At 37.3% G+C, this 26,401-nt stretch overlaps 2 protein-coding genes across 3 annotated transcripts in view; one reads left to right on the plus strand and one right to left on the minus strand.

Annotated features, from left to right (window-relative positions):
* LOC139118889 (protein O-mannosyl-transferase TMTC4-like) overlaps positions 1-19,331 on the plus strand; it is a 45,282-nt gene extending 25,951 nt beyond the window's left edge. The window contains 9 exon segments of the mRNA XM_070682447.1: positions 152-329; positions 2,703-2,831; positions 3,295-3,374; positions 4,153-4,260; positions 7,627-7,768; positions 10,022-10,136; positions 13,208-13,320; positions 13,986-14,208; positions 14,947-19,331. Of these exon segments, the coding sequence (XP_070538548.1) occupies positions 152-329; positions 2,703-2,831; positions 3,295-3,374; positions 4,153-4,260; positions 7,627-7,768; positions 10,022-10,136; positions 13,208-13,320; positions 13,986-14,201 (1,081 nt within the window). The 3' untranslated portion in view covers positions 14,202-14,208; positions 14,947-19,331.
* Positions 19,332-20,905: 1,574 nt separating this feature from the next.
* Positions 20,906-26,297, minus strand: LOC139118888 (A-kinase anchor protein 14-like). Of its 2 annotated transcripts, none has more exons than XM_070682444.1 (4): positions 26,165-26,297; positions 25,302-25,566; positions 23,654-23,836; positions 20,906-22,863 (listed from the first exon to the last, which is right to left on the minus strand). In XM_070682444.1, the coding sequence occupies exons 2-4, from the start codon at positions 25,551-25,553 to the stop codon at positions 22,726-22,728; spliced, it is 573 nt and encodes a 190-aa protein (XP_070538545.1). In that variant the 5' UTR covers positions 25,554-25,566; positions 26,165-26,297; the 3' UTR covers positions 20,906-22,725. The 2 variants fall into 2 exon arrangements, with proteins under 2 accessions (XP_070538545.1, XP_070538546.1); XM_070682445.1 differs by lacking the exon at positions 26,165-26,297 and adding an exon at positions 25,687-25,874.
* Positions 26,298-26,401: the final 104 nt, after the last annotated feature.

Below are 26,401 nucleotides of genomic sequence, written 5' to 3' on the forward strand. Positions count from 1 at the left end.
TTCAGAAGTTATAAATATAGTTTACCATAATAAGCTAACAATTTCATTGTACTTTTTCCCTTATGAATAATTCATTACAACATTGTCATTTGCTCATTCCAGCCAAATTTTGCAATACAAAAAGATCATGTCCGTTCCTGTTTTATTTCAGGTTATTGACAATGGCCCTGGCGTTGCTGATCATTCCGTTTCTGCCGGCAACCAACCTGTTTTTCCGAGTTGGATTCGTGATCGCTGAACGGCAGCTCTACCTTCCGAGTCTTGGCTACAGTATGCTGGTCACACTGGGCCTGTGCAAGATATGCCACCGCAAAGAAAAGTGGAAAACGGTGAGAGAATCTTGCTTTCCTATCACATGGTCCATTAGGTTTGCTCCAGGAAAGTTCCGGAAAGTCCTATAATTTTAACACGCCAGGAAAAGTCCTAAAAAATGAAATTAAGTTGTGGAAAGTACTGAGAAATCATTAAGCCAAGCACGATTTTCAAAAATCATGAAATGATCGAAAATGATATATAGAAATGATATATCCTTAAAATGACACTTGAAAACTGTGCATTAGACTCCAAGAAGTCCTTGAAAGTTGCTGAAAAGGCCTTGAAATCCTTAAAATATATGTGACTTTGAGAGTACAGACCCTCCTGAACAATGATGTATTACTTGAGTGAATTTGAATTTTGATAAGGATTTATTGCCACTTGCGTATCATCCCTTTGTAGGTGCTAATATTTTTTCACCAAGTTGAAGAATTATGTCAAATATTCTCCGATATTGCACTCATGCCATCCCCCTAAATATGAGAATGTGAAGTTCAAAACCACTAAAAATAGTTTTATGAAATATTGAGTCAGACATTTTAAAGTGGATGTGCATATCCAGAATATGATGGGTATAGAAGGAATAAATTAGAATATCAAATGGAAATGTTTTTGAAATACCGGTACATATGGTTCAAGCCAGGTGGGATAAAAATACTGTTTGACTGGCATGTAGGAAAAAAGCTGGATAGGTCAAGAGGGATCAGTCAAGTGTAGTCAGTCCTAGATTGAAGCTTCAATTAATCCTAATCCTGCAAAGTTGCTGTAAATTTCACTGATTTTCAAGGGACTTAAAAGCTCACATGTAGATGCCATTATCCTACCAATTCAGTGAGATTCAGTAATAGCCAGCCAAGTCTAGAGACAACACGGCATTGAATTTTAGTGGACTCAAAACTGCCAGCCAAACAAAGTACTGTGGAATACTTTATTTTCACTTGGAATTTATTTTCGCTGGATTTTTTTCCACTAAAATAAAATCCAAGTGAAAATTTTGATTTTCTATACTTTGTATACGAAGTGAAAATAAGATCACAGTGAAACATTGAAAGTCTGTTTTCGGCTAAAATAAATTCCAGTGAAAATAAAATAGTCACTTTACGTTCTTGTGACGTATGAGACGAGTAAGTTGGCCAAATGTCACTTGCCTGGATGGATGGTAGGTGACAGACTTATCAGGAAAAAGGGTTTCAATTCGACTTTCAGTCTGTAGAATGTAACTCTACACTGTTCACCACTTGAGCAGGCCGTGTCAAAGCAAGTTTGTAAATACAGCATACTGGTACTTCATAACATCTGCAGCAGTACTCCAAGCTTAGGCAGACCATCATATGTTGCATGACAATTATAATTCAAACCATGCGATCTGATAGTGTGGAATTTTGGATTAGGAAATCAACAGTTTAACTGCTGTATTAAAGATGGCATGGTTATCAACCTGCAAAATGACATGTCAGCTGCTTCACATATCTATCAGATCCTTTGAAAATTACTCTTCATCAGCTTGATGCATTCAGCCAATTCACTTTTATATTCTGTCCAGTGAAAATATGCCAATCTCTCTTTGAAATGTTCACGCTTAGTTGATCAATTGAAATAACATCTGGCAGTTTTATGAGCTCCCACTGGCACTGACAGCGTTGCATGTCACCGAAATGTTTCTGCCTATCAGTTATGTCATTTTCAAACCTCCAATGTCACAACCTTAATCACCCATGAAGAGATTAAAATAGTGAAAAAGCAGTGTATAAATGTATTAGGTATTTAGTGACCCATTTTGTGTGGTACACTTGTTAACCCTAAACCGTGGTATTCCCTACTTAGCCACTGAGGGCGCACTCTTAGGTTTACACTAGATGCTTAGTGAAACTAAGCTGCAAATTTTCTTTCATCTCATGTCGTCCTTATTCATGACAAATCCTTGTGTCACATTATCACCAATATCAATGAAGGCCAAAAGAGAGAATTGTTCCTGGTCAGGGTGCGTGTCATGCAGAAGCTTTCACATCAATCCATTTTTTGTCTGTTTCTGTAGAGCACAGATTGAGAAAATGAAGTATCAAAGTCTCAAGATGGTGTAGTTTATACAAACTTCTTCTTCTCCAAGAATTCAGATAATCATTGTTGCCAAATTTTAGAAACAAGCCACGACCAGAAACACTGCTCTCCTTTACTGTATAATCATGAACACCATGTACATACATCAGATGATCGCCATCAAAATTCATGTCAGCTCAATTATGTGAGGCTCTCCTTCACCAGAGAGGGCTCACTCCTAATGCCATGGACATTCTCCTGTTGCTTATTGTCAAAAAGGTACTAGTAAAATTGTTTCTTCAACTTGTTGAGAGATTTTTACATGCTCCTCCAATTTTTGTGTGATTCAGGCGGTCCAACTGCTGTTAGCAACACTGGTTGTGGTCAACATTGGAAGAAGTGTAGTGAGAAGCCATGAGTGGACGAAAGAAGAATTTTTGTACAAATCAGGTGCCAAGGTTTGCCCACTCAATGCCAAGGTAACATTTATAGATAATTATTTGGACTTTTATAGACTTTGCATTATGACTCTTTAAATGCCAGTGTCTTCAAACAGTACTTCTGATAAGATACACATACAGAGAGTAACTACAAAGGATTTCTTCAACAGTGTTGATTTCATCGTCTGCTAAAACACAGTGCTGGTGTATTTGTCAATTCTTTCACCACCCAATATTGGTACAACATCATTGTAATCTGTGGCAAAGTCTTTAATAAAGGGAAATGGTGTGAGTAGATGTAAAGTTTTAGAGTAAAATGTACGGTGCAATGTAAAAACTTTAATATTGCTTTTCTATTTTTTTCTTGAACTCATCTTGACATGATATCAGTTCATACATATACATTGATTTTCCTATTCAACAAAAAGTAAAAAATTATCAACATCCACAGCTGCCGTATCCGTACTTTATGATGTTCTTTTTCCGTCATTACAAAATACAGGTCCATTATAACATTGGTAAAAACATTGCTGATAAGGGAGACATCCCAGGAGCCATTGCAGAGTACAGGGAAGCCATTAGGTGAGCGGAAACCCTTCACATTCCATTCAGAGCTTCTGTAGATGTAATTTTTGAGCATCTTATTGGGATATTTGTCCCATGTATCAACTACTATTTCATGGTCTACTACTAAAATCTTGTTGGGTACATCTGAAGAACACTGTTTGCTATTTCTTATGAGAGTAATCAGGTTTACCTCTTAGACTTTCTATAGCTTGATGAAGTAACAGGACTCCCTAGGATTGTATCAATTTGTAAAATTGTCCAACATCAACCCATTATTCTCAGGTCTTGTGTCTTGATGCAGTATGTAGCATACAGCGTGACAACACAATGCAATTTTATCTGGACACTGGACAAATCGAGTGCATATTCACTAATTTTGGCTGGCTGTTTTTCCCATGAAAACTTTTTCATCCACGAAGGGAGACATGACTGCTTTGAACCCTCAAAGTCCCCTAGCTACCTGTCAATGAGAATATAACACCTGTTCAGCAAATTTTTATTAACTCCCTTTTGTTCTGTATTTTGATAATTGAGTTTCTCTGCAGACATGTTTATTTATTAATTTTTATGCAAAGTAAACAAAAAGGATGACTGAAACAGGTGTGCAATCATCTTTACAAAGCCATTTCCACCACCTAGTAGATATAGCAACTACACTCTTCTATCCCAGTATGTAGATGGCTAGCAATGCGAGATACAAGATCAGATGTCTCCGACAATGATACTCTACTATAAACCTTGGTAACTGTAAGCTTGACTCGGATTTCTGTACTTGTTTTTCTGAACACACTAGGCTACACCCAGAGTATGACCAAGCCATGAACAACCTTGCCAACATACTCAAAGACAGGGATGAAGAGTTAGAAGCCGAAAGCTTGCTGAGTAAGGCTGTTGAAATAAGGTGAGTGGAAATCTTTAAGCCTGGCTTTCCAGAACTGTGAGCTCCGGTGGTCTTGTTGTACTTGTTCGGACATTGAACATCTCACCTTGTTACGTAAAACATGGAACTTGAGGAAGAATGTAGTTTTTAAAGTGGTTAATTGATAATTTAGTTGGGGGGGGGGGGGTGCAGTACCATTATATACTGTAGAGGGAGGAAAAGATTATAGCTTATAAAGCAATTGAATGTTTTCTTAATACTTTATAACACTTTTCAGAGATTCATCTGTTAACATATTTTTTTTTTTGCAAAAGGGTCAGCCAATATGCTGATGAAAGGAATTGCAAACGAAGAGAAAAATATGGATTTTTCAAATGAAAACGTCCTATTTTGATGGATTTTGAACAAAGTGAAAATTTGGAAGAGAAAGTAAAAGCTGCTTTGTAACTGTTCTCAGATAAAGTATTTGAAGATTTTTCCTTCGGCCAGCTAGTTCTCCCAAGTCCCAACATATCCTTTCCCCGTTATGGGGGTTCCAACTGTCTTCTACCTGCTACATTTTAACCCTCCCCTCCCCCACCCCCAGCAAACCTATGCAAACAACAACCCACCAAGCAAAAGAATAAGATTTCCTTGCCGGATAATGACGAACGCTTGCCTAACGCATACTAGAAGACATTGCCTACAGAGAGAGTGTATTAACATCTGTGATGCAAACAGGCCTGTTGATCTCTTTCCTTGAAATAGCATGGTTCAATGTTCAACTGACTGAACCTACAGAACTCAATACGTGTACAATGTGTACAGCCAATTATTACATATGTATTGCCGTTCCAAGTTGCACGTGAAAAAATAAAACTGTATTTTTACAAGCTGATATGCAAATTAGCAAAAATTAAAGTAATCCCTGTGTCTTTCTTTGGAAAAACGTAATTTCTAACATTTTATTCCCACGCTGTACACATATAACGGAAAAGGGATACGTCTGACACCAAATTCATTGCAATATTTGGTCACAAAGTGATCAAAATCATAATTTGCCAAATTAATACCGCGCGCGACAAACTGGTATTTTTTATTAGGCGATATGCAAATGATATCATCCATATGCAAATTTAATAAACAACATCTTTGGGGAACTACTTTCTATTTGTAAATATTGTCGTCTGCAAACGTAAACTTAGCCCTTCATGGAACAGCTAGAGGATAAATATTACGACTGGGTGCATTGTATGTACGTCAAACATTAGAAAGTGAATTTTATTACCCAGACGATGAGGAAAGTGTGAACAAAACGACAATGCAGGCCTTCGAAGTCGAAAACAGCAACTCAGCGATGGAGCCAGAAGTCGAACGCCCTTCAACTTCAACTTCGGCAAGCAAGAAACCGAGGTTCGTAAATTTCGGACGAAGTAGCTTCTTTTGTGGGCGACCACAAAAACAAGAATACCGTTTTGAAAACGAAGCGAGAGGTCGCCGTGTTTGAAGAATGGAAAACAGCAATGACGACAGAGAGACGTACGTTAACGGAAATACCACCGTCCGATCTTGATCCCCTCCTCGCGAAATTTTTTCTCGGCATCAGGAAGAAGAACGGCGACGACTACGAGCCGGACTCTATATCCAGCTACCAAAAATCAATCGAAAGGTGCTTGCGTGATAGTGACTACGGTGCTAGCATTATCCGTGACGAAGCGTTCGCATCAAGTCGTCGTGCTTTGGCAGCGAAACGCAAACAGCTCAAGGCAGCAGGAAAGGGGAACTTGCCAAACAAGTCCGAGGCGATAACATCTGAACATGAGAACACTTTGCTGAAAGCCGGTCAGCTCGGAGTCCACTCCGCATCGTCGTTACTTAACACCCTCTGGCTGAATAACACAAAACTATTCGGTCTTCGCGCCAGTAATGAACACCATCAGATGGAATGGGGTGACGTTTCCCTGGGGCATGATGAAAACGGGGAATATATCATCTACAACGAAAGGCTCACCAAGACTCGCCGAGGGGAACCAGGCAATACGCGAAGTTTTGCCCCAAAAGCGTACGCTACCCCGGCTTCTCCAGATACATGTCCCGTTATCGCGTACAAGACCTACGCTTCGCGAAGACCCGATAAAATGAAATCTGCCACTTCGCCATTCTATCTAGGCATTGAATACGTTCCATGTACCATCAACAGAGGCATATGGTTCCGTAACCAGCGTATGGGAATCAACAAGCTAAACACGCTCATGAAGACGATGTCGAAAGCGGCCGGACTCACCGGTAAGCTCAGTAATCACAGCGCTCGGAAAGCTTGTGTTCAGCGACTCCTCGATGCCGGCGTTCCTCCAAACACCGCGGCACAACTTAGCGGACATAAAAACGTGTCAAGTCTCAATAGGTATGCTGTACCTAACCAATGCCAACAACATCAGATGAGCAATATTCTAACCGGTGTACAGGAAAGCTACGACCCGCGACCGAGTAGCAGCAGTACTGCAGCCGTCGATCGCGATTCTCATACTCCTTCGATGTTACCGTCAACAACCGCCGTCGTTCTAGAGCAATCAACCCCTTCCGTAATGACAAGCAACAACTTGAGTACGCTGCATCACGTTCCTCAACTGCATGGTATGTTTGCCAATACCCAAATACATGGTGGAACTTTTATTTTCCACTTTAACGTTGCTGGGATGGATGGAAGTCAAAGGTCGACCGGCTCCTGTATCTCTCCGAGTAATACAAGTAAACGCCGTAGACCGTGTGTGATTTATTCTGACGATTCGGACTGAAACGATCCCCGAATTTCAAAATTTTGCCGCTTCTATTGAAAGCAAAATATGATGTGTTGTGTTCTCTGTTTGTTTAACTTTAACAAAGGTAATTTAATGACAAGTTTTCTCCGTTTTTTTGTGAAATAAAAGTTAGGATTTGTGATCTACGTGTACTGCTTCAGCGTTTTGTTTTCAGTGGGCGAGTGAATGAGCTCGAGCGAAGATGATGACCTCATAAATTTACATATGAATGGACGTGTGTTAGCCAAGCCAATCAGAGACCTCATACAGAAACGTAATGGCGGCGAATCACTGGGATTTTTTTATGTAATATTAGTGCACTTCGCGATGCATTTTGCTGAATAGAGGAACATATGTAATAATAACAGAACCCCGTGAGCTCGCACAGCATTTTGAGGGATACTGAAGTTATTTTAACTCATGATGCGGCATATCCTGCGGCAGTACTTTTCACTCGCTTCGCTCGTGAAAAGTACTGCCGCAGGATATGCCGCATCACTCGTTAAAATAACTTCAGTATCCCTCAAAATGCTGTGCGAGCTCATGGGGTTCTGTCAGATTACCTTTTGTGTTTCCAACATTAACGTCTTCATGGTGTTTTGGTAAACAGACCAGAATTTGCAGCAGCCTGGATGAACCTTGGCATTGTGCAAGCAGGCTTGAAAAAATACACCCTGGCAGAGAAGAGTTACTTCAGTGCATTAACACACCGAAGGAACTACCCAGACTGCTATTTTAACCTTGGAAATCTGGTAATTGCTGTCTGTTTTTTCCTGTCGACCATTACTTAAATGTTGTCTTCCATTTCTTGATAACACTTTAAAAATCCAAATGTCGTCATCAAGTGCTGTTGTCATGACAACAAATGTTCTTCTTAGCTACTCTCGTCTTCTCTGTCTGTTGTTTTTGTCATCAAATTGGAAAAAATCCTGTTTTAAAGGGTCTGCAGCTGTAGCTTTTAATTATTTTTTTCACTATTTTAATTTTGTATGCCAGTGTCAAGTTCTTATTCTGAATTCCCCAAAGCATATTAAAATTACATATATGTAGCTTACCAACACAGCATCTATACATTTAGAATGCACTGTCATGGTTTATATTTTAATTATTTGAATTCTAGTCTGGACCAGAATTCAGTCGTCAACAATAACAATGCAGTTTGCACATGTACAGGCTGAGTTGTACAAGCTGAACACTGTGTAGCTCAACATGCTTTGGAGAGCAGAACAGGAAATTGTAGTAGACATTAAAAAACAAAAATAGTGAAAAAGGTATTAAAAATTACAGCCACTGGTCGTTTAATACCAGTGTTGAACTGACCAGTCATATTAAAGCTGATATCTTGATGTATTAAAACAGTAAATATCATTTTAGTGAATTTTTTTTTTTGGTAATAACAATGACACGGCAACACAATGATTTCAAATATCAAAAGTCTCATTCATTACACAACAAAATGGAAGAAATGGCAGAAGAGAACTTTCTAAAAGTTGATATCCAAACAATGATATGTGTGATTGATTCATAACTTCAAAGTTGTAATGATTATTGTCTCATCCAAAGATCTTTACTCTGCTGTCTATCATTTTCATGCTAATGGCGTGTGGCAATACCATTTATGCTGTGTAACTTTTTTGACAAAGTGAAATAAAAAAAACAAGCTATCAGAACCCAAAATGGCAAAAAATTAAACATTTTTCAGTTTTGTTGTGATTTGTCAAGACCATCAATAGAGTCAAATATACTTTGAAATTATTTTTAAATGCAGATTGTGTTGTACTTTATTTGAAATTTCAAAAAGAAATACTGCAAAATCTGTATCACTGGAATAAGAAAAGTTTAGTTAGCAGGTAAAATTCCATTCAACATGGCTTGTGATCGTAAAATTTGTCCATAAAGACAGTTTATCCAGTGATTATATTGTTAGATGTTCCTTACGTTGCCATGAATGTTGAGCTATTCATAACATAGACTGGCCCACAATTCTATTAGCCAACAGTGCAAATATTCCTGCATATTTGCTGTGAATCAAACTTTGTCAAAAAGTTACATTTAGCATTATAACATAGTAAAAACTCGGCGTCATTTTTTTCCGTGGGTCTCCATGGTCTCCATTTCAATCTGTCAGTGCATGTTGCATGTCTCTTTCATTTTCCTTTTTTTACCATTCTCCCAATCTTTCTTCATGTGTCTCCTTATTGTGTGTGCTTGTGCGTTGCCCTGTAGTACTTAGACCTGAATCGAATCCCAGAAGCACTGCGAATGTGGAACAATGCAACCCACTTGAAACAGCGCCACCTTCAGGCATGGAGCAATATAATCCTTACATTAGACAACGAAGGTGAGAGGTCAATTTTTGCCTGGCCTGTTCGGTTTCATATTTCATACCCAGCCTTCCCTGTCTGCCTTGTGCTTCCATATAGGTCCTTGTGTCTGTAAAGTGTGTTTGTCAGAGCATACACCAGTAACTAGGCTTTCCAAAAAACATATAGGTTAACCCTTTCATCACTGTGGTTTGAACCAATCCCATTGTTTTCTATGGTGAAGTTGGACCTCTAGAGAGGGAAATAGGGATGACAGCACTAATGGATCAACAAGCGCAGTCGTTTGCAGAGAATTCATTATTTGAAAGAGTCCAATATTTATCCTAGAACCTTGAGTGAATAAAGTTAATCCGGTATAATCCTGGTCTGGTATCTGTGTATCTTCCCTGTCACAGACTGGATCAGGAACACAAATTTTTAGTTTCATGAAATAAAAATTACTTCATGATCACAACTGCAGCTTAATGACACCATAGAAATTTATTGTATCACTCTGACTGAGAATGTCAAATCAAGCAAACTCAACTACCAGAACTCTTTCTCTCTGACCAACACACTTTATAATACATATATAGATAGCGCTTCTTTTAAAGGCAGGCAATCTAACAGTTACTACATAGACCCTCGAGATGGTTACTACCACAATTGTAATATTCATTTGTCTGGTATTTTCTCTCTCAGTACCTGGAACAAGAGTTACACCAGGCTGCCTTACAGGCATGGTTTAATGCCACTTCCCTTAAGCACGATCACAAAATGTCTTGGAGCAATATAATAGCACTTCTTGATAACACTGGTAAGATACGCTTTACTAACCTACGCAATCTGATTGGTTGGTCTGCTGCTTAGCTGATGATTTGATATGCTGGTGTCATTCTGCCTCTAACTTTTCATTGGGTGAGGAATTTCATTGGGTGAGGAATTTTTGAAGCTGAATATTTTAATTGGTTGGTTTTCTGTCGTCTTTGATTTCATCTCTCTTTGAAATAATTTCTACAATCTTTTAAAGATTACATGGTAAATGGGTAAAATCTGTTCACCAGCTATTCACAGAAGTTACCTAACACTAGTACTCATGTTTCTGTTACAGAGATCTCTGGTTAACATCACACCTCATAACTACACTTTTATCTACTTCATGAGTTCTGTTTTTAATCCTATCGTAATGCACCGTAAACTTTTTTCAATAATCTGACCATGTAACCAAACTTAAAACAAAAACAATTAGGTCTTCAGTGTTTTTTCCAAGGTTTGGAAATATAGGAAGTTGTTTTTGAACTAATGTATTACAACACTGTTATAGGTTAATGTGGCTGCTTTGCATAAACCAACCAAAACCATCGTAAATTTACTACATGCCTAGACTGAAACCGGTGCCAATAGAAGGAGACCGAATACGCACAATTCATTTGGACACAGTTTTACAGAAAAAAGCCATCTGTTTTATCGTCATTTTCTGAACCACAAACAATTACAAAATGATACACTGTAACCAAATGTGCTGTTGGTTGCTGTAACATTCTTGAAAATATTTATACCTTTTTTATATCAGTAGTGAATATGAACGTAAATTTCATACTTCCAAAAGTGCCTTCTCTCTGACTCAATAGTTTAACTGTGCATGACAAGCCCTTCTTACATACATGTAGGTGTTTGGGTCAAGTTAAGTTAGAAAATTAAATTTTATTACTCAGAATCACAGTTTTTACTTTAGCCAATTCTGAATTAATGTTGAAAATGTCAAAAAAAAACAGTTGCAACTGCTTCAGCCATATAAATTTTGATCAACATTGCATCACTTCTGTCCTTCATGGGTGAGCAAACCTTGGAGTTCAAGGTCTTGGACAGCCAAATGTTTGCAAAGACCAGTGACTTTGCTATTCCATCATTTTGATGAAACACTATATAGCCTTAATAGTCTAGTGATTAGCCATGATTGACCTGTTAATAGCCACAATAGACCAGTGATTAGCCTTGATTGACCAGTCAGTAACTATGGTGGACCAGTGAGTAGCCATGTCAGTAAGTAACTACACGTAGAATAGACCAGTGATAAGCCATATGATAGACTGGTGAATAGCCACAATAGATCAGTGACTAGCTATGATAGATCATTGATTAGGCATGATAGAATGGTGAATAGCCACGATAGACCAGTGATTAGTGATGATAGAATGGTGAAAAGCCACGATAGACCAGTGATTAGCTATGATAGAGTGATGAATAGCCACGATAAACCAGTGATTAGCCATGATAGAATGATGAATAGCCATGATAGACCAGTGATTAGTGATGATAGAATGGTGATGATAGAATGGTGAATTGCCACGATAAACCAGTGATTAGCCATGATAGAGTGATGAATAGCCACAATAGACCAGTGATTAGTGATGATAGAATGGTGAATTGCCACGATAAACCAGTGATTAGCCATGATAGAGTGATGAATAGCCACGATAAACCAGTGATTAGCCATGATAGAATGATGAATAGCCATGATAGACCAGTGATTAGTGATGATAGAATGGTGATGATAGAATGGTGAATTGCCACAATAAACCAGTGATTAGCCATGATAGAGTGATGAATAGTTATGATAGACCAGTGATTAGTGATGATAGAATGGTGAAAAGCTGCGATAGACCAGTGATTAGCCATGATAGAGTGATGAATAGCCACGATAAACCAGTGATTAGTGATGATAGAATGGTGAATTGCCACGATAAACAAGTGATTAGCCATGATAGAGTGATGAATAGCCATGATAGACCAGTGATTAGTGATGATAGAATGGTGAATTGCCACGATAAACCAGTGATTAACCATGATAGAGTGATGAATAGCCATGATAGACCAGTGATTAGTGATGATAGAATGGTGAAAAGCCACGATAAACCAGTGATTAGCCATGATAGAGTGATGAATAGCCATGATAGACCAGTGATTAGTGATGATAGAATGGTGAAAAGCTGCGATAGACCAGTGATTAGCCATGATAGAGTGATGAATAGCCATGATAGACCAGTGATTAGCGATGATAGAATGATGAATAGCCACGATAAACCAGTGATTAGCCATGATAGAATGATGAATAGCCACAATAGAATGATGAATAGCCAGTGAATAGCCATGGTAGACCAGTGAGTAGCCATACGATAGACCAGAGAGTAGCCGTGTTACACCAGTGAATGCTCATGATACACCAGCAATCAGCTGTGATACACCAAATATTAGTCAAGATAGACTGGCTTGTAGCTGTTATGCCGGTAGACCAGTGATTAACCATCATAAACTAGTCCTTACATGGCCCTATGATGGAAAAGTAAATAGCTATAACAGACCAGTGATTAGCCATAATAGATCAGTGAATGACCCTGTGATTAGCCATGATATGCACTTGTTTCCTAAAGAATGTAAGAAGGACACCATAGGACAACAAGAGTACTGGATTTGCTCATCCCTGGTCTTGTTGTCTCATGAACATAGATGTAGTGAATATATTTGTAGGAAACGTGCTTAGAGTTTGTCTCTCTATCATTATATGCACTTGCAGTGTGTAAGTATTCAATCTAAAAAAAAAAATTGAAATTTCCTAGTTTACAGAAGAATTAAAATGTTACTCATGATTTCTTTGGTCTGTAATACCAAGAAAATTCAATGAAAAACATTTTCCCTGTCTGCCTGCAAAATAGGAATTTGGAAGTCTGTTACTGTGCAGAATAGGAAATGCACCGCTGATGCAAAGTTTTTGTGTAAATTTTATCCGTCTTGCAATTTGCAAGTCCCACCCAGCAGGACATGCATATGTAATACAGACCTGTGATCGCCTTCATTGCCACATCTCTTTGTCATTTGCTGTCACAATAGGCCAGTATGATGCCGCTATACAGGCTGCTCAAGAAGCTCTCAAGTATCTCCCTGATGAAGATGGTCTCTTCTTTGGCATGGCAAACGTCTACGGCAAAACTGGCCAGTACCATGTAGGTGAACTCAGTCAATTTTTGTATTTTTCATTTCTTTTCAGAGTGACATTGACATTGACATTCACTTTTTTATGGGTATGTAGGTTCATGACCTGTACAAATCGCTTTTAGAAAAACAGAAGTCAGTGTTAGAATGACTGTTGAAGATAGATCATCCAAAACTGATTCTGATTGTAATTCTGATGATGACTGACTTGGATTCAATATCTCAGGTGTTTGGTGATGCAGAGTATAGTGATCAAGGGTACCAACCATCACTTCGTCATATGGTACAGATTCTTTGCTCTTGTGCATACGATAGAAATATCCTTGAAATAGTAGTTCAGGTTCAATCATAGTCAGAACCCCACTTGTCATGATTTGCAAACTTATTGTCCAGCAACAGCATAAAAATAAACACAATCAGCATTTGAAAATGAATGTGATACTGACTCTGTCTTTTCTCTTCTGCCTATTCTCCTCTCCTTTCAAAAATTTTTCCGAAACCAAATTTTTTTTTAACATGAAAAAACTATATTCACAGCTTCCTCGGAAAGCTGTGGTTTTATTGGTCTAATGGGCTGACACCATTTCAATAATTTCATCATAATTATGAATATTTAATTAACATACAGTGCTGACGTGACAGCTGAGTATATTCATCCTATCACATTTCTGAATAGGAAGCAGAAAAATATTTCTTGAAGGCGGTGTCACTGAAACCTGAATCGGCGAACTACCTTGGCAACCTGGGAGTTCTGTATCATCGTTGGGAGAAGTATGAGAAAGCTGAGAAATACTACAAGAAGTCGCTGGAAATTGAGCCGAACAGTCCAACCATGGCACAGAATCTGAATAAACTCTATCGGAAGATGACCAAGAGTAACAAGAAGACATAATATTGTGGTGAGCAATCTTTGTGGTTTCATTCTTATTGCCTGATTGTCAATTCTGAGTGAAATGGGGTCAGGCACAGCCAGAAATATGTGAACTTCATTTATGTTCAACAGATGAAACCAGTGCAAAGCTTGCAGTCTTTCATATTGTGTCAATTAGTGTGCTTAGAAGAGGTCATGTGAGGGCAGTATGAATACTTTAAAGGTATACTGTCACCTGTTCCAATTTTGCCACAGTTACCATGGAAAGAGAAAATCTAACCAATCACAGATTTTAAGCTGGTGGCCGCTTTTTTAAAAAACAGCGCCCTTACATGGGCAATTTGAATACCAAGGAATGCCCCTTTTACTGTATATGGGCATATTTAGATTACAGGTGACTGTATACCTTTAAACCACATAGCAGGCAGTGGTAGTACTTTCAGAAGTTTACAGCACTACCAAAAATGACTCAGCGTAAATTTAATACTTCAATTTCACATGATTTTGAAATTCTTTCCATGATAGGAAATATAGCTCCAAGCTTAAACATAGCCTGTTGCGTTGTGGATTATTCTTTTGATTCTGAGTGTGAGCAAAGTTGTCTCATGAGGTATTTTCATCGTACAGCCACAGTCTTTGTTTCAGATTGAGTCAGGATTCAAAATGTTGATCACATCAGGTTGTGTCAATGTACTCGCGCTATCTCACTTTTCTCTGATATATGTTTGAAATACTAAGTCTGTGTTTGTTGTTACGTCTGTCATAGGCACAATAATTCTTCACTGAAGTTGCAGCTGAGATCCAAACCAAGACTCTGAAGACAGAAGAAAGAGATGCGAGGCGAAAAATCTTGAGATCGAGAAAGAGGCCAAAGGTTATTTTCGACTGTGACAATCAATGAATGGTTTTTTGTACAAATGACAATTTGAAAAAGATTGTAAAAAAAACAAACAGTAGCTAGTATATTGATATTTCTAAGTTGTTTCAAGAGCACATTTAATTGCAATGAGGTTAAGTTCCTATGGGCCTTGAATATTAGACGATTTCCTGAGTTACAAAGCAAGTGCCTCTCCACATTTGCAATGATTAGGTGGGTTTTTTAATTCACGTCTTCATGACCAAGTATATTTTTATACTTCGTATGCTCTTTGCACGGCTGTGCATGTCCCATGAGAGGACCTTTATTCCAGGGAAGTCAACTTAATGTGACAAATTATACATGACATATCAAAAGTCACAGACCCGTTTGGCAAAGTCTTGTTTCCAACAGTGTGGTTGAGTCCATAGTCTGGGAGAGAGGGGTGGCAGGATACCCCCTGCCACATTGTGAGCATGTACAAACCTCTGCATCCCTGGACTCTTTGTCAGATCTCCATAATGCGGTCCAACAGTCATACTAGTAAAACTTTCAATGTACAGGGGCCAAAGGGTATTGCAATAAATTCATCTTGTCTAATAAAATAGCACTGATGACAATAAACTGTGTGGTAGTAAAAAGCAATTTTCATTAACATTTGATCAGGAAACTGAATATTTTCATGTGTTATTGTAAATTGTTGTATATGACAGTCATTAATTATCAAAATCCAGTCAATGCTATTTCTAAGGAACCGAGGTGGCCATGTAGGAATATTTTTATGTTTATCCCTCTCAACTTTTTGCCAGAATATCATTTGACCAGAAAAGCTTGTGAGGATATTTCCATATGCACTAGAAAGGTTCTATGTTCCACGACAAAAACAAAGATGTATATCTATGATGCTCCACTCAGATAAACAGTGACTTCCTGGTATGTCTTTCAAAGATATGTAAAATTCAGATGAAGTGCTCAGCTCATGATAGGAATAGTATAAATTTGTTCACAAATTTTCTTTTTGAGGCAGGCAAAAGCTGGTCTCTGTTGAATGTATATTTGAAAAAAATGATTTCAAGTCATCCGAAATAACAGTTCAGAATCTGTAAATATTTGCAAGAATATAGAAGTGCTGTGACACATGATTATTGTGTCGGATAAACGATTGATAATTAGAATTAGAATTCAGTAAAGGCCTGACCTGTTCACTTTTATATCTTCATATGAGATAATGATATGTAAGATGATGCCTGATTGGTCGAATTCAAGAGTGCCAGCAGATTGTAAATATTTCCAGCCAATCATCAATGCTCATATGCATTAGTAATCATGTAAAGAATAAATTTTGAAGCAGAGGAGATGGACAAATCCTTATCAAAGAATTGGAATATTTGTGCCTTCTTCCAATATCACTGATGCAGACTACCATTTGTAAAACATTAAACATATATTTTATGGTGAATGTTGGAATATTATATTGATCTAAAACATTGAAAATATATTTTACTGTATTCTATCATTAACTAAGAATTCTCTTCTAGAAAATAGCAGACCACTTCTTGAATTTCAAAAAAGAGTAAAAAATATGTAATATTTTCCATGAAGAAAGTTTTTATAGCAAGATCATAATGATTCCATATCTCAGAATATCTAGCTTGAAAAACTTCCAAGTTTCTAGAAGAAAGGGCACATTTTATAATCAGTTTAATAAGATGGGAAGTAAATTCAAAATATTCATACATTTGTAGTGTGGACAAAGTTGTTCTGAAGTAGATAGATTTACAAAGAATGAAATCAGTTTGTCTCACGCAGCTATAAGTGGATGAAAGCTTTGCCCTTGTGTGATTGCAAGCATCGAATTTCATTCATTGTGTATGTGCATGGTGTATAAAAGCTTCAAACAATTCTTTAGGTTTTGCCAACTGTGGGGGAAATGGTGTTCCTTTTCAGTGCGTTTGCAGCGAACCCAAGGACTGTCTGGATGGACGAAAGAATGACTTGCCAACATGTTCTATGGGTTTTTTGACACCAGAATACAGTCACTACTGTAGGAGGGTGGTCCACACCAGTCTTGCAACGCTTTTCAGATATTTTGGGGTGTTTCTGCTGTAGGCAAATCGATAAATTTGCACAACAGGTGTGCTGATGTCGTAAAATTTTCCAACTATTGCAGACAGCCCACTCTAATGAACTGAAATACTCCACATAATTGCCTATGTAAAACAGTGGGCCAGCTTCAGCTCATTAATTGTAGTGGATTATCAAGAGCTCTGATACGTACCGGTATAATGTCTTGAATATATGGAGGACCATTGTTACGTTGACATAATTTATGTCTACTTTCAGGGGTGATACCATGTCAGACATAATAAACTCTATTTTTCCAGACTGTTGAAGTAGCTCACAGATGTTGTGTGGGTATCAGAAAAAAGTAGGGCATAAAAGCTAGGGCATTTCTGTTCTGTTTATGAGGGTTTTTAGTACCCAAGCACAGCAATAAGCGTATTTAAAAATTAAAGCAAATACCCTTAACCTTATACTGCAATGGGATATTCATAACAAGTTCAAAATATACATGATGTTCTAGAACTATATTTCCTGTTCTTGTACATGTATATTTTCAAATGAAGGTTAATTTTTTATCGGAAAGTATGAAATGAAAGTGCCTTCTCTTTGTTAAGAAATTTTCATAACGAAAAATTAAAAATAAATTTAGGGCAATGTGGGGTATATGTAAGTTGTTGACTGAACCGACTCACTGCCAGTCGCAAGCCATGCATGGCAGGCAACACATGTACTGCTAAAATTTATTCATGTGTTTTCATTTTGAATTAACACTATATTAAGATCGATTACAAATTCATCAATTTTGTCCAGACTGACTGACAAATCCATCTTAAATGTATATTCAGAATCTATGGTTAACAAATTTGATATCAGTGAAATTGCGTTCATATTTATATCTGTTGTAAGAAAACCGTGGTTTTAAATTTAGTTCACAGGGATGTGTGTTTTTGTAAATAACAGTCAATGTCAAATCTCAAAGAGAGATGGTTACTTTTTGAAAGGGGATGATGACATTGGAGGGTACTAATGCAATCACAAGTTCATGTTTGTTTGCAAAAGTTCTGTGTAATCATGGATTTTAGATTGAATAGGTATGTTACTCTCTGAATCCTAAGAATTTCCATTTCTTGTATGTTAGTTTGATTGATTCTTGCCAAAATTCTTGTTTTCCATTTATATGGCAACACGAAAAAACTGAAGTCTTTTAGAATAACAAGTTTCAGAATGGTTTCTTCATCATTGAGTATATTTTCCATCCTCCGGAATTTAGTGATGTCATCATCTCTTCCACATCATTAGATTAGTTTGATGCAAATGCAGGCTTGGCAGTGAAAACCAGATTTTTTTCTTCCAGTCCTTAACCTTCAGCTAAGAATAATGCCGCTATGTAGTCAATTGGAGTATTGTTGCATGGCTTTTGACAAGCCTTCATCAAAGATTTTGAACTGTATATAATTTCTTTATGTACAAGTAGTTCTGTTTTCATGTCCTCTTTATATTGTCATTTCTGATATATTTTGCAATCATATGAAAGGTTTGTTGTTTTGCAAGTTTTCAACCGTCTTTCTCAAATTTTTTGTACTTTTGCTACCAGCCATGGCTGACGTGACCTTAGCTCAGAGAAGTACCATACATACAATACAAATGATGTGCAGGGATGCAATAAAGGATGTATTGATAAATAGATCACACAGGGAGTAGGTATAGAATTACACTTGCATGTGGGTGTATTTAATCCCAGCTGATTTGCGCAAGGGTATTGAAAATTAACTGATAAAATTGAGGTATTATATGTTTCTGTAATTAGTTGGTTTGAAAAGCTTTACAGTGGTTGGTTTTCTTTGCAGCTGGTGTCTGGGAAAACAGCTATTTAAAATTTGTGTAAATATGTCAAATGGTGTAATTTATTGTAATTTGTGTAATTTATCAATTGTCTCTTTTTTGTGGTCTTTATGTTTGCTGAAATAATTGAACTGTATGGTGCACTTTTTTTCACTGTAATAGAGACACTCTCAGACTAAATTTTGAAGTTTTTGCTAAATTGTGCAGGTCAAAGAAGAAGCAGGTTTTCGATGAAGCAAAGGCAAAGCTTTTGTATGTTAGGGTCATACATTTATGAAAGTGTGAAAGGATTATTGTCTTAGGAAACTACAGTGAATTTTCTTCTTTGTGAAATTTGTATAAATGCAAAGAATTAAACTCTCATACAATGCTATGTGTTAACTGTGCAATTTTGTTGTTCACAAATTAATTCTAGTGTTAGTTGCTGACTATTCACTTGTTGGTAGTAACATTGACCATTGCACACATTCAGATAATGTGAAAGAGACAATAGCTGTAACTTAAGAAGATGTATCATATTTGTCTCAAGGTAGAACGTGCCTCGGGGACAGCTATTCAGACTCTCTCACTTTTACAGTTTTTTTTGTCCACACTTATAGGGGCTCGTTTTGAAGCTCATGGAGTGAATAAATTTTTTCACCAGTTTATTTTTCATGAAAATTTAAAATTTATTTTTTCCCACAGAGTTACATGTAACACAGGGATGGCGGCCATTTTGAATATCAAGTGTTTGGAAATATTGGGTAATTTGTTTCTCTAGTATCAAATTTTGCACAGTAACCCCTGATTTTTATTCTTGATTTCGAAAGGGAATGGTTCAACATTTCTTTACAGAAAATTTGAGCAAAAGTTGTAAGACATTCACTTTTGAGGTGCCCGCTACTTAATGCAAACAGTTCATTACATCACCAGGACTGAGTTAGAAGTATAGTGAAGACAATACAAGACGCCACTGGACAGACACTTAGACCCAATAAAGAAAGTCTTGGACGTGTTGACTCTGAAAACATTACTGTTATTTGTTATTTTGAACGACAAAGCAAAAGCCTGTAAACACAGTCTACAGGATAGTAGTAAGTTCACATGGCCTGGTTAGTGTTCGGTTGTTTTACAAACCAGAGCATTAGCATCAGCAAGATGCAAATATCTCATTACATTTTCATATTTCTGAATTTTTTGTGGAACCCAGTTCAAGATAGTTATTGGATCTTGTAAGTTGTAATATGGATTTTTTTCTGATAAATAACTGTGTTGTAGTGGGATGAATAGCTTGTGTTTGTATGGAAAAATCAAAAATTAACATACTGGTTGTATTTTAATAACAGAGTTGTGCATATTTTCCACAGAATATTGACACATCATAGAAATGTGACATGTCAGGTTTGATAAAAATGGGATCTAAATATGTGTTTTTTAGCTTTGCTAATACCAAAATATGTGGAATTTGAATTGTTTAGGGCATTCTACCCTGTTGCTAGCTTCTTTTAGCCACTTTGAAAACAATTTCTGTAATGACTACAGTTATTTTCGATGGAGAGGAGAACGGTGTTTAAATTGTGCAATTTGAGGTCAAAATTTTAGATTGAGCAGAAGGGACTAATATATGGCTTTTGTTGTACAATCGTAGTGCCAACGATTGTAGTTATATTTTGGCACATAAATGTTCAGTGCTTAGAAAAAAACTGCACAAAATCTGATAATACAGCCTTATTGGAATTCCAAGCCTATCTTGGCACGCCATGTTGCCAACAAGAAAATTCAGTTTGTAGCTTTCATTCTCCCTAACAATGTTGGCATCTGAAACGTGTGTGGCCGTAGTTTCACATCGCCAATTTCAACAAGCAAAATGAAAGATTGAAGGGATATCATATTTTTGTCGTTTAGCATTTTGGAAAAATGAAGCTTGCTACTTTCTGAACAAGAATGGTGGCAAGTCTGTCATATATGATGGTGAGCAACATCATAAACCAATAAAATTACGTTTATTTATAGTGAAGATCGAATGACACAGCAAGAATGGTTCTAGTGCTCAATAAAACTGTATTTATAATTTATGACATGTATATATATATTCTCTGTTGAACATTCCCATATCCTACAAAACCTTGTGATGAATGCATTCAAAATATTGTTTCATTACAGTCCTATGTAGATCTTGTGCTTTTGCAAACTTATTTTGACATCATATGTTCATTAATCAGAAAACAACAAGTGCTTTTTGGTGTAATATTTTCTGTTTTATTGCAATAAAGAAGACGAGCAATAAATGAGTTTGTGGAAATTATTTACAGTGACTATCTTACATATGTACAAGGAACCAAAGAAGTTAATTCTATGCAAATTCCAAGGTCTTTGTATTGGGTTAACCTTGTCCCTAGCAACTGTTGGTATAACCCCATTGTTTGCATGGACAAGCTGGACTTCTGTATCGTGAAAACAGGGATGAAAGCTGTAACAAGTTCTGCTCCACTGTGCCGGATACACAGAGTTGTTTCTTTTATGGGACAAAGCTATCATGTTTGAGACTTGTTTGTTCTTTTTTGACATGGAAAGGAATTTGTTTTATTCTGATGGCAGAAATACGCGGAGTCAGTGGCTGACCTAGCTCTTTTTAAACCATGCATTGAAGACAAATTATAAACTCCTTTGAAATTCATAGTCGGTGATGTGTTACAGCTATTTGCAGGGATAAATTGGGCCACTGACTACTAGACACCAAAGAAGAGATATTTCAGAAATCAGAATACAGTTTCTCGTGACACAATCACCAAAACCATATCCATACATGACAACTTTGTCTCTGTGTGGTACGCCTTTTCAGTTTTAAATTTGGGTCCAGCAGGTTTTCTTTTCACTTTTTTATGGGCCACAGCAAAAACTGAACATCAAGACCTCTTAAGATCTAGATTTTTGTTTAGCAATGAAAACCTGAAGTAAAACTCTATTTCGAGCATGAAAAGATGATATACAAATCCAACTTGATGCAGTGGATTAATATGAATAGAATATTTCAGTCTGCAGTTTTCAACATCTATGCATTTAGCATAATTAGGAAATCATCAAAATGGATAAAATTGCATTTTATAGAGCTACTCTCAAGTGCAAGTTCAGATAGTACTACATTCAGTCAAGTTAATCCACATAGTAGATATACACAGGTATATTTACAAAAAACTGACAATAACTCATGGGAATGATACAATATGTAGACAAGTCCATGGGTTAGTTGTGCAAATATTAATTTGTTTCACTTGTATAAAAAAATGTTAACTTACACAATGTGTGGGAATAATTCCCAGCAATGTCTTCCACACACCAGAAGATGCTTTTGGTTCAAGAATACAGCTTCTATAAGCAGACAGTTTGCTTTACAGTCTCTGATTTGTTTCATTTTTCCTGAGAAAGAGTTCCGCCAACAAATTTTTCTCTTTCAATTTGTGTGTCTATTCATTCTCAACCCATCATGCGATACCTTTTACACATAGTTATAAACACATAGGCTTGTATTACACTTGTTGTCAATGGTGCATTTTCCAAACAACATATTGTAGAAAAAGTATAACAGTTTATTTCTATTGCCTTGGTTAAAAAAAAACCCTTTGCCGCTCAAACTGCTGGTATTGTACCAGGGAAACTGACAATAAGCCTTGCTATGGTTGTTGGAAAGGACCCAACTCTCAATGTACACACAAATGTTATACCAAACATCCAAACACCTTCTGGCAGTGTGTGAAGTGTAAATAGCCCGGTGGAAAAAAAAGTTGGCATGCTTCCCTGTGTGGTTCAAAATTGGACACCTTCCACCATGATGAGTTTGCTTTCTATGATGTCTTTCAGCCATGACTCCCGAAACCTTGACATTCCCGGTTTGTGGACAAGTCTGTTAGCTTCAAAGACATAGTAAACTTCAACCGGAAAATGCTGTCGTGAGAGAAAGAAACACGAAAAGAAAAGAAAAAGACATTGAGACCTTTTTTCCTACACAAAAGCCTTGGTTCTGTTTCACAAAGAATGCACTCGGATACTTTGCAAAGCTACAGGTGTAGGTATGGCATACTACGGGAACAATGCACTGTGTTGGGCCATTCAGAAATGAAAGCGATCGCCACAAGTGAGCGTTCCATTTCAAAACACTGAAAGTGAAAAAAAAAAGGTCCTTGTATCTGAAAGGGACATAATGAATTTACAAATGGTGTTGTCATCATGGAAGCCATTGGTAGCTAGGGACTACCTTAAAAAACATAATTTGGTCTGTTAGGAGACAACTTGTTCTTTGGCGAGGAAGAGTGGAGTGCTCCAGAAAAGGACTCTGATCAAATTTTTTCACATCATGCATGAACGAGTATGTACAGTCTTGTCATGTTCATTAGGAATGAAAAATGAATAATTTAACAGTTGCTTGAAGGACTTCACATCGGACGTATTTTTCGACAAACATTTGCCGAGTTCTAAAATGCTTCAAAAGCCAGGTGTTAAGGCCTTGATAATAAATGTAAATAGAAAACCAATATTGGTTTCCTTGGAGATGACCCCCTAGTCTGTTTAATATTACCTGATCAATTCTAAAATGTATTTCATTCACTGAAATTAATTTCCTAGTGAGGAAAAAAAAATGCTTTTTATTTTGTTAGCTGTTTCTGTCCACCAAGTTTTCTATTTCTTTTGGTTTATTGTTGTAAATGAAACAACTCGAATTGCTTAATCAACTCACCCCTGGTTTAATTTTGGAGACCTCAACAGTGAAATAGACACAGGCAGTGGCTCTAGGAATGGGTTTCCTGCGTGTCGGAATGCTCCACCGAACCTGGTAACGATAAAATTTGCTGTACTCGTCTTCCTCCTCCCGCAGGAAATCTATGCAATAGAGCCAAGCACCGATATATTCCCATGTCGTCTGCCAAGGAAAGAATGACAACTTAAGAATTCAGGAAAACAAAAATGAGGTCATGGTGTATGCTTGCAATTTACTTTGAAGTAATCTGTATGGTTCTCAGTTATCGATTGGTGAAGCTATTAGTACATATTTACTTTATGACAAACAAATGTTGTCATGGTGACAATAACTGACAATAAAACAGCATGCTTTTAAATATTTTATTCTGTCGGTTCTAAATATATTAGATGCTGTCATTGGGTGGGAATTACTATAATTAAAAATCTTTATTCTTCGGTCATTGAAACAGATCAAACAATGATCATGAAGATCTCATTCAAATTTTCTGCCTGAGTGGGGGTATGAAAAAGGTCACCTTCCAACACATGTATTGATTGGTGCAAAGTGATTGGCAAGAAAAAAGTCATTGATTTTTATCGCTTTTCAACAATGCCTCCTGTTGACACGACCTTTGACCCCGAAAATTCAGAAATTTTTTGGAACCTGGCCAATGAACGGGGCAGATTAATCTTGAGCAGGTAGCGTTGTATTTGACCGGCAGTAGGGTCTAGACGAGGTGTTTATACAATGCATCACAAAACAATGGCGGCCAGGGACAGGACAAGGCAAGACAAATCAGCACACAAGTGAGATAATGAATTTAATGTAATTGTTTGAACACTCCATAGCAATAGGTGGACACACACAAAAAAAAGCTGTGACAGAAGACTACAAGCAGGGTAGATCAACAGTGGATTTGTTATTTGTTTATCTCTGTGTAAGGTTGCTACAAACACCAGTTACTGTTATTAGCCGATGAATTAAATGTGTGCTTTGGAGTGAAATGCAGTTTCAATTCTGATCTAGATTTACATACACTGGTGAAGCGGTTTAAAAATGAGAGAGCATAAAAATGACTTTTTAAAGAAAATAGGTGCAGTGTTTCTCATAAAATATTCATTGATAGCACTTGACATTTACTGAGCATAGTTGATACAACTAGTGTTTTCAGTTTAGGAGTATTCCAAAGATCGCTGTCCATTAAGATATTGGAGAGATAAGATTATTAATTCTCTTTACACATCGCACTCCAAGGATCACTGTCCATAAAAATAAAAAGATAGATAGTACAAGATCTTTCAATTTCTGTCATTTTTCTATTTCTCCCTCTTTCTCGCAGTTGCTGGTTGTTTCCAACCATTTGGTAACTTACAAAACTGTCTGGTGAAATTGAAAGAACGACACCAGCTCAATTTGGTAAGTTATCAAATAGCAAGATGCAACAATATCCCGTTGTTTAAAAAAAAAGCATGGATGTAAGGAATATGGTTGGAAGTCTTACAAAAAACAGACAAGTGATGCAAGAGGTGACAAATTTCTGAAGTTATACACATATACATGGGTGAACTCAACCGTAACATTGTCAAGAATTCAGACAGGCAATGCAACCCGCAAGCATACCACTCCATGTTCTGTGATTATTCACCTTGATAAATTCTTCGATTTTTGCGATCCCCTTTTCCGACGTGAATTCATCGCATCGCATCCATTTGATGTTCTTGATGTCATAGTCTGGCCATTCCGAGTACAGTAGGTTATCGTAGTCTTTGATGGTGGTCGATTCTGGCCGGCTGCCCGCCTGTTGAAGGCCCATCTCCGTGATAAGTCTCCTCCTAGCATTGCTTATAACCCTGTCGACCAGGACATGGGCTTGCTGTTCTAGATCCGGATCACCCATCCTTGCCTTGGCTCTAAAAGAAAAGTATAATGGTTCTCATGATTAGAAACAAACCAATATGTGATTTTTCTCAGCAATACTATCGATCACAGGTTGCAAACATTTCGAACGCGTATTCATAAAATTTAGTCACCTGTCGCAAATATTTTAACCAAATTCAAATGCAGAAGAGCATCCTGTACGGGGCTTCATATCGCTGGAGACATTCTGAAATGTTTACGAGTGGTCGCCGGTCTGACAACATCTGTACAAAATGCCGGCTTTTGCGTAGTCACGCAAGGTTCAGACATCGCTACCATGGTGCCCTTACGTCTGTCAAATGAAACGATCAATCGCCTATAGGTACAGCCGGTGAGATAATAGAAAACAGGTAGGTGCACGCACGGTTGCTTAGTACATCCATAACATTAACACCAAACAAAAGGCTACCTTGCATACAGTTGCTAGCGACGTCGAGATCTCAGTGCGCAATGAACAAGCAGAATCGACACGTAGATGGATGAATTTGCAGTTTTCTTAGAACTCGATGAGCAAAAATTCATTATTGAATATCTTAAATGCTAGTTCTCAATATAATAGCGAGTGAGTATTTGACATGACGTGACTCTTACCGGGATTTCTGTTAAAACTGCCCTGGAAACAACGAAACCTTGTGTGACGTTGACGAATACGGAAGTGGAAACCTCCTGCTCTGTTTTCAGTTGTTGCCGTTGACAACTGACTGTGTGTGTGTTCGGATTTTCTACACTCCAAACATGTTATAAACTTTTTCCAAAGTCATGGTCAAGCAAGTCTACCAAATGAGTCAAACGAGAAGCGTTTTAGATAATTTATAGATTCTGATTTCT

The sequence above is a fragment of the Ptychodera flava genome, chromosome 19 (genome assembly GCF_041260155.1).
Source record: "Ptychodera flava strain L36383 chromosome 19, AS_Pfla_20210202, whole genome shotgun sequence".
In the NCBI taxonomy this organism is placed as follows: Eukaryota; Metazoa; Hemichordata; class Enteropneusta; family Ptychoderidae; genus Ptychodera; species Ptychodera flava.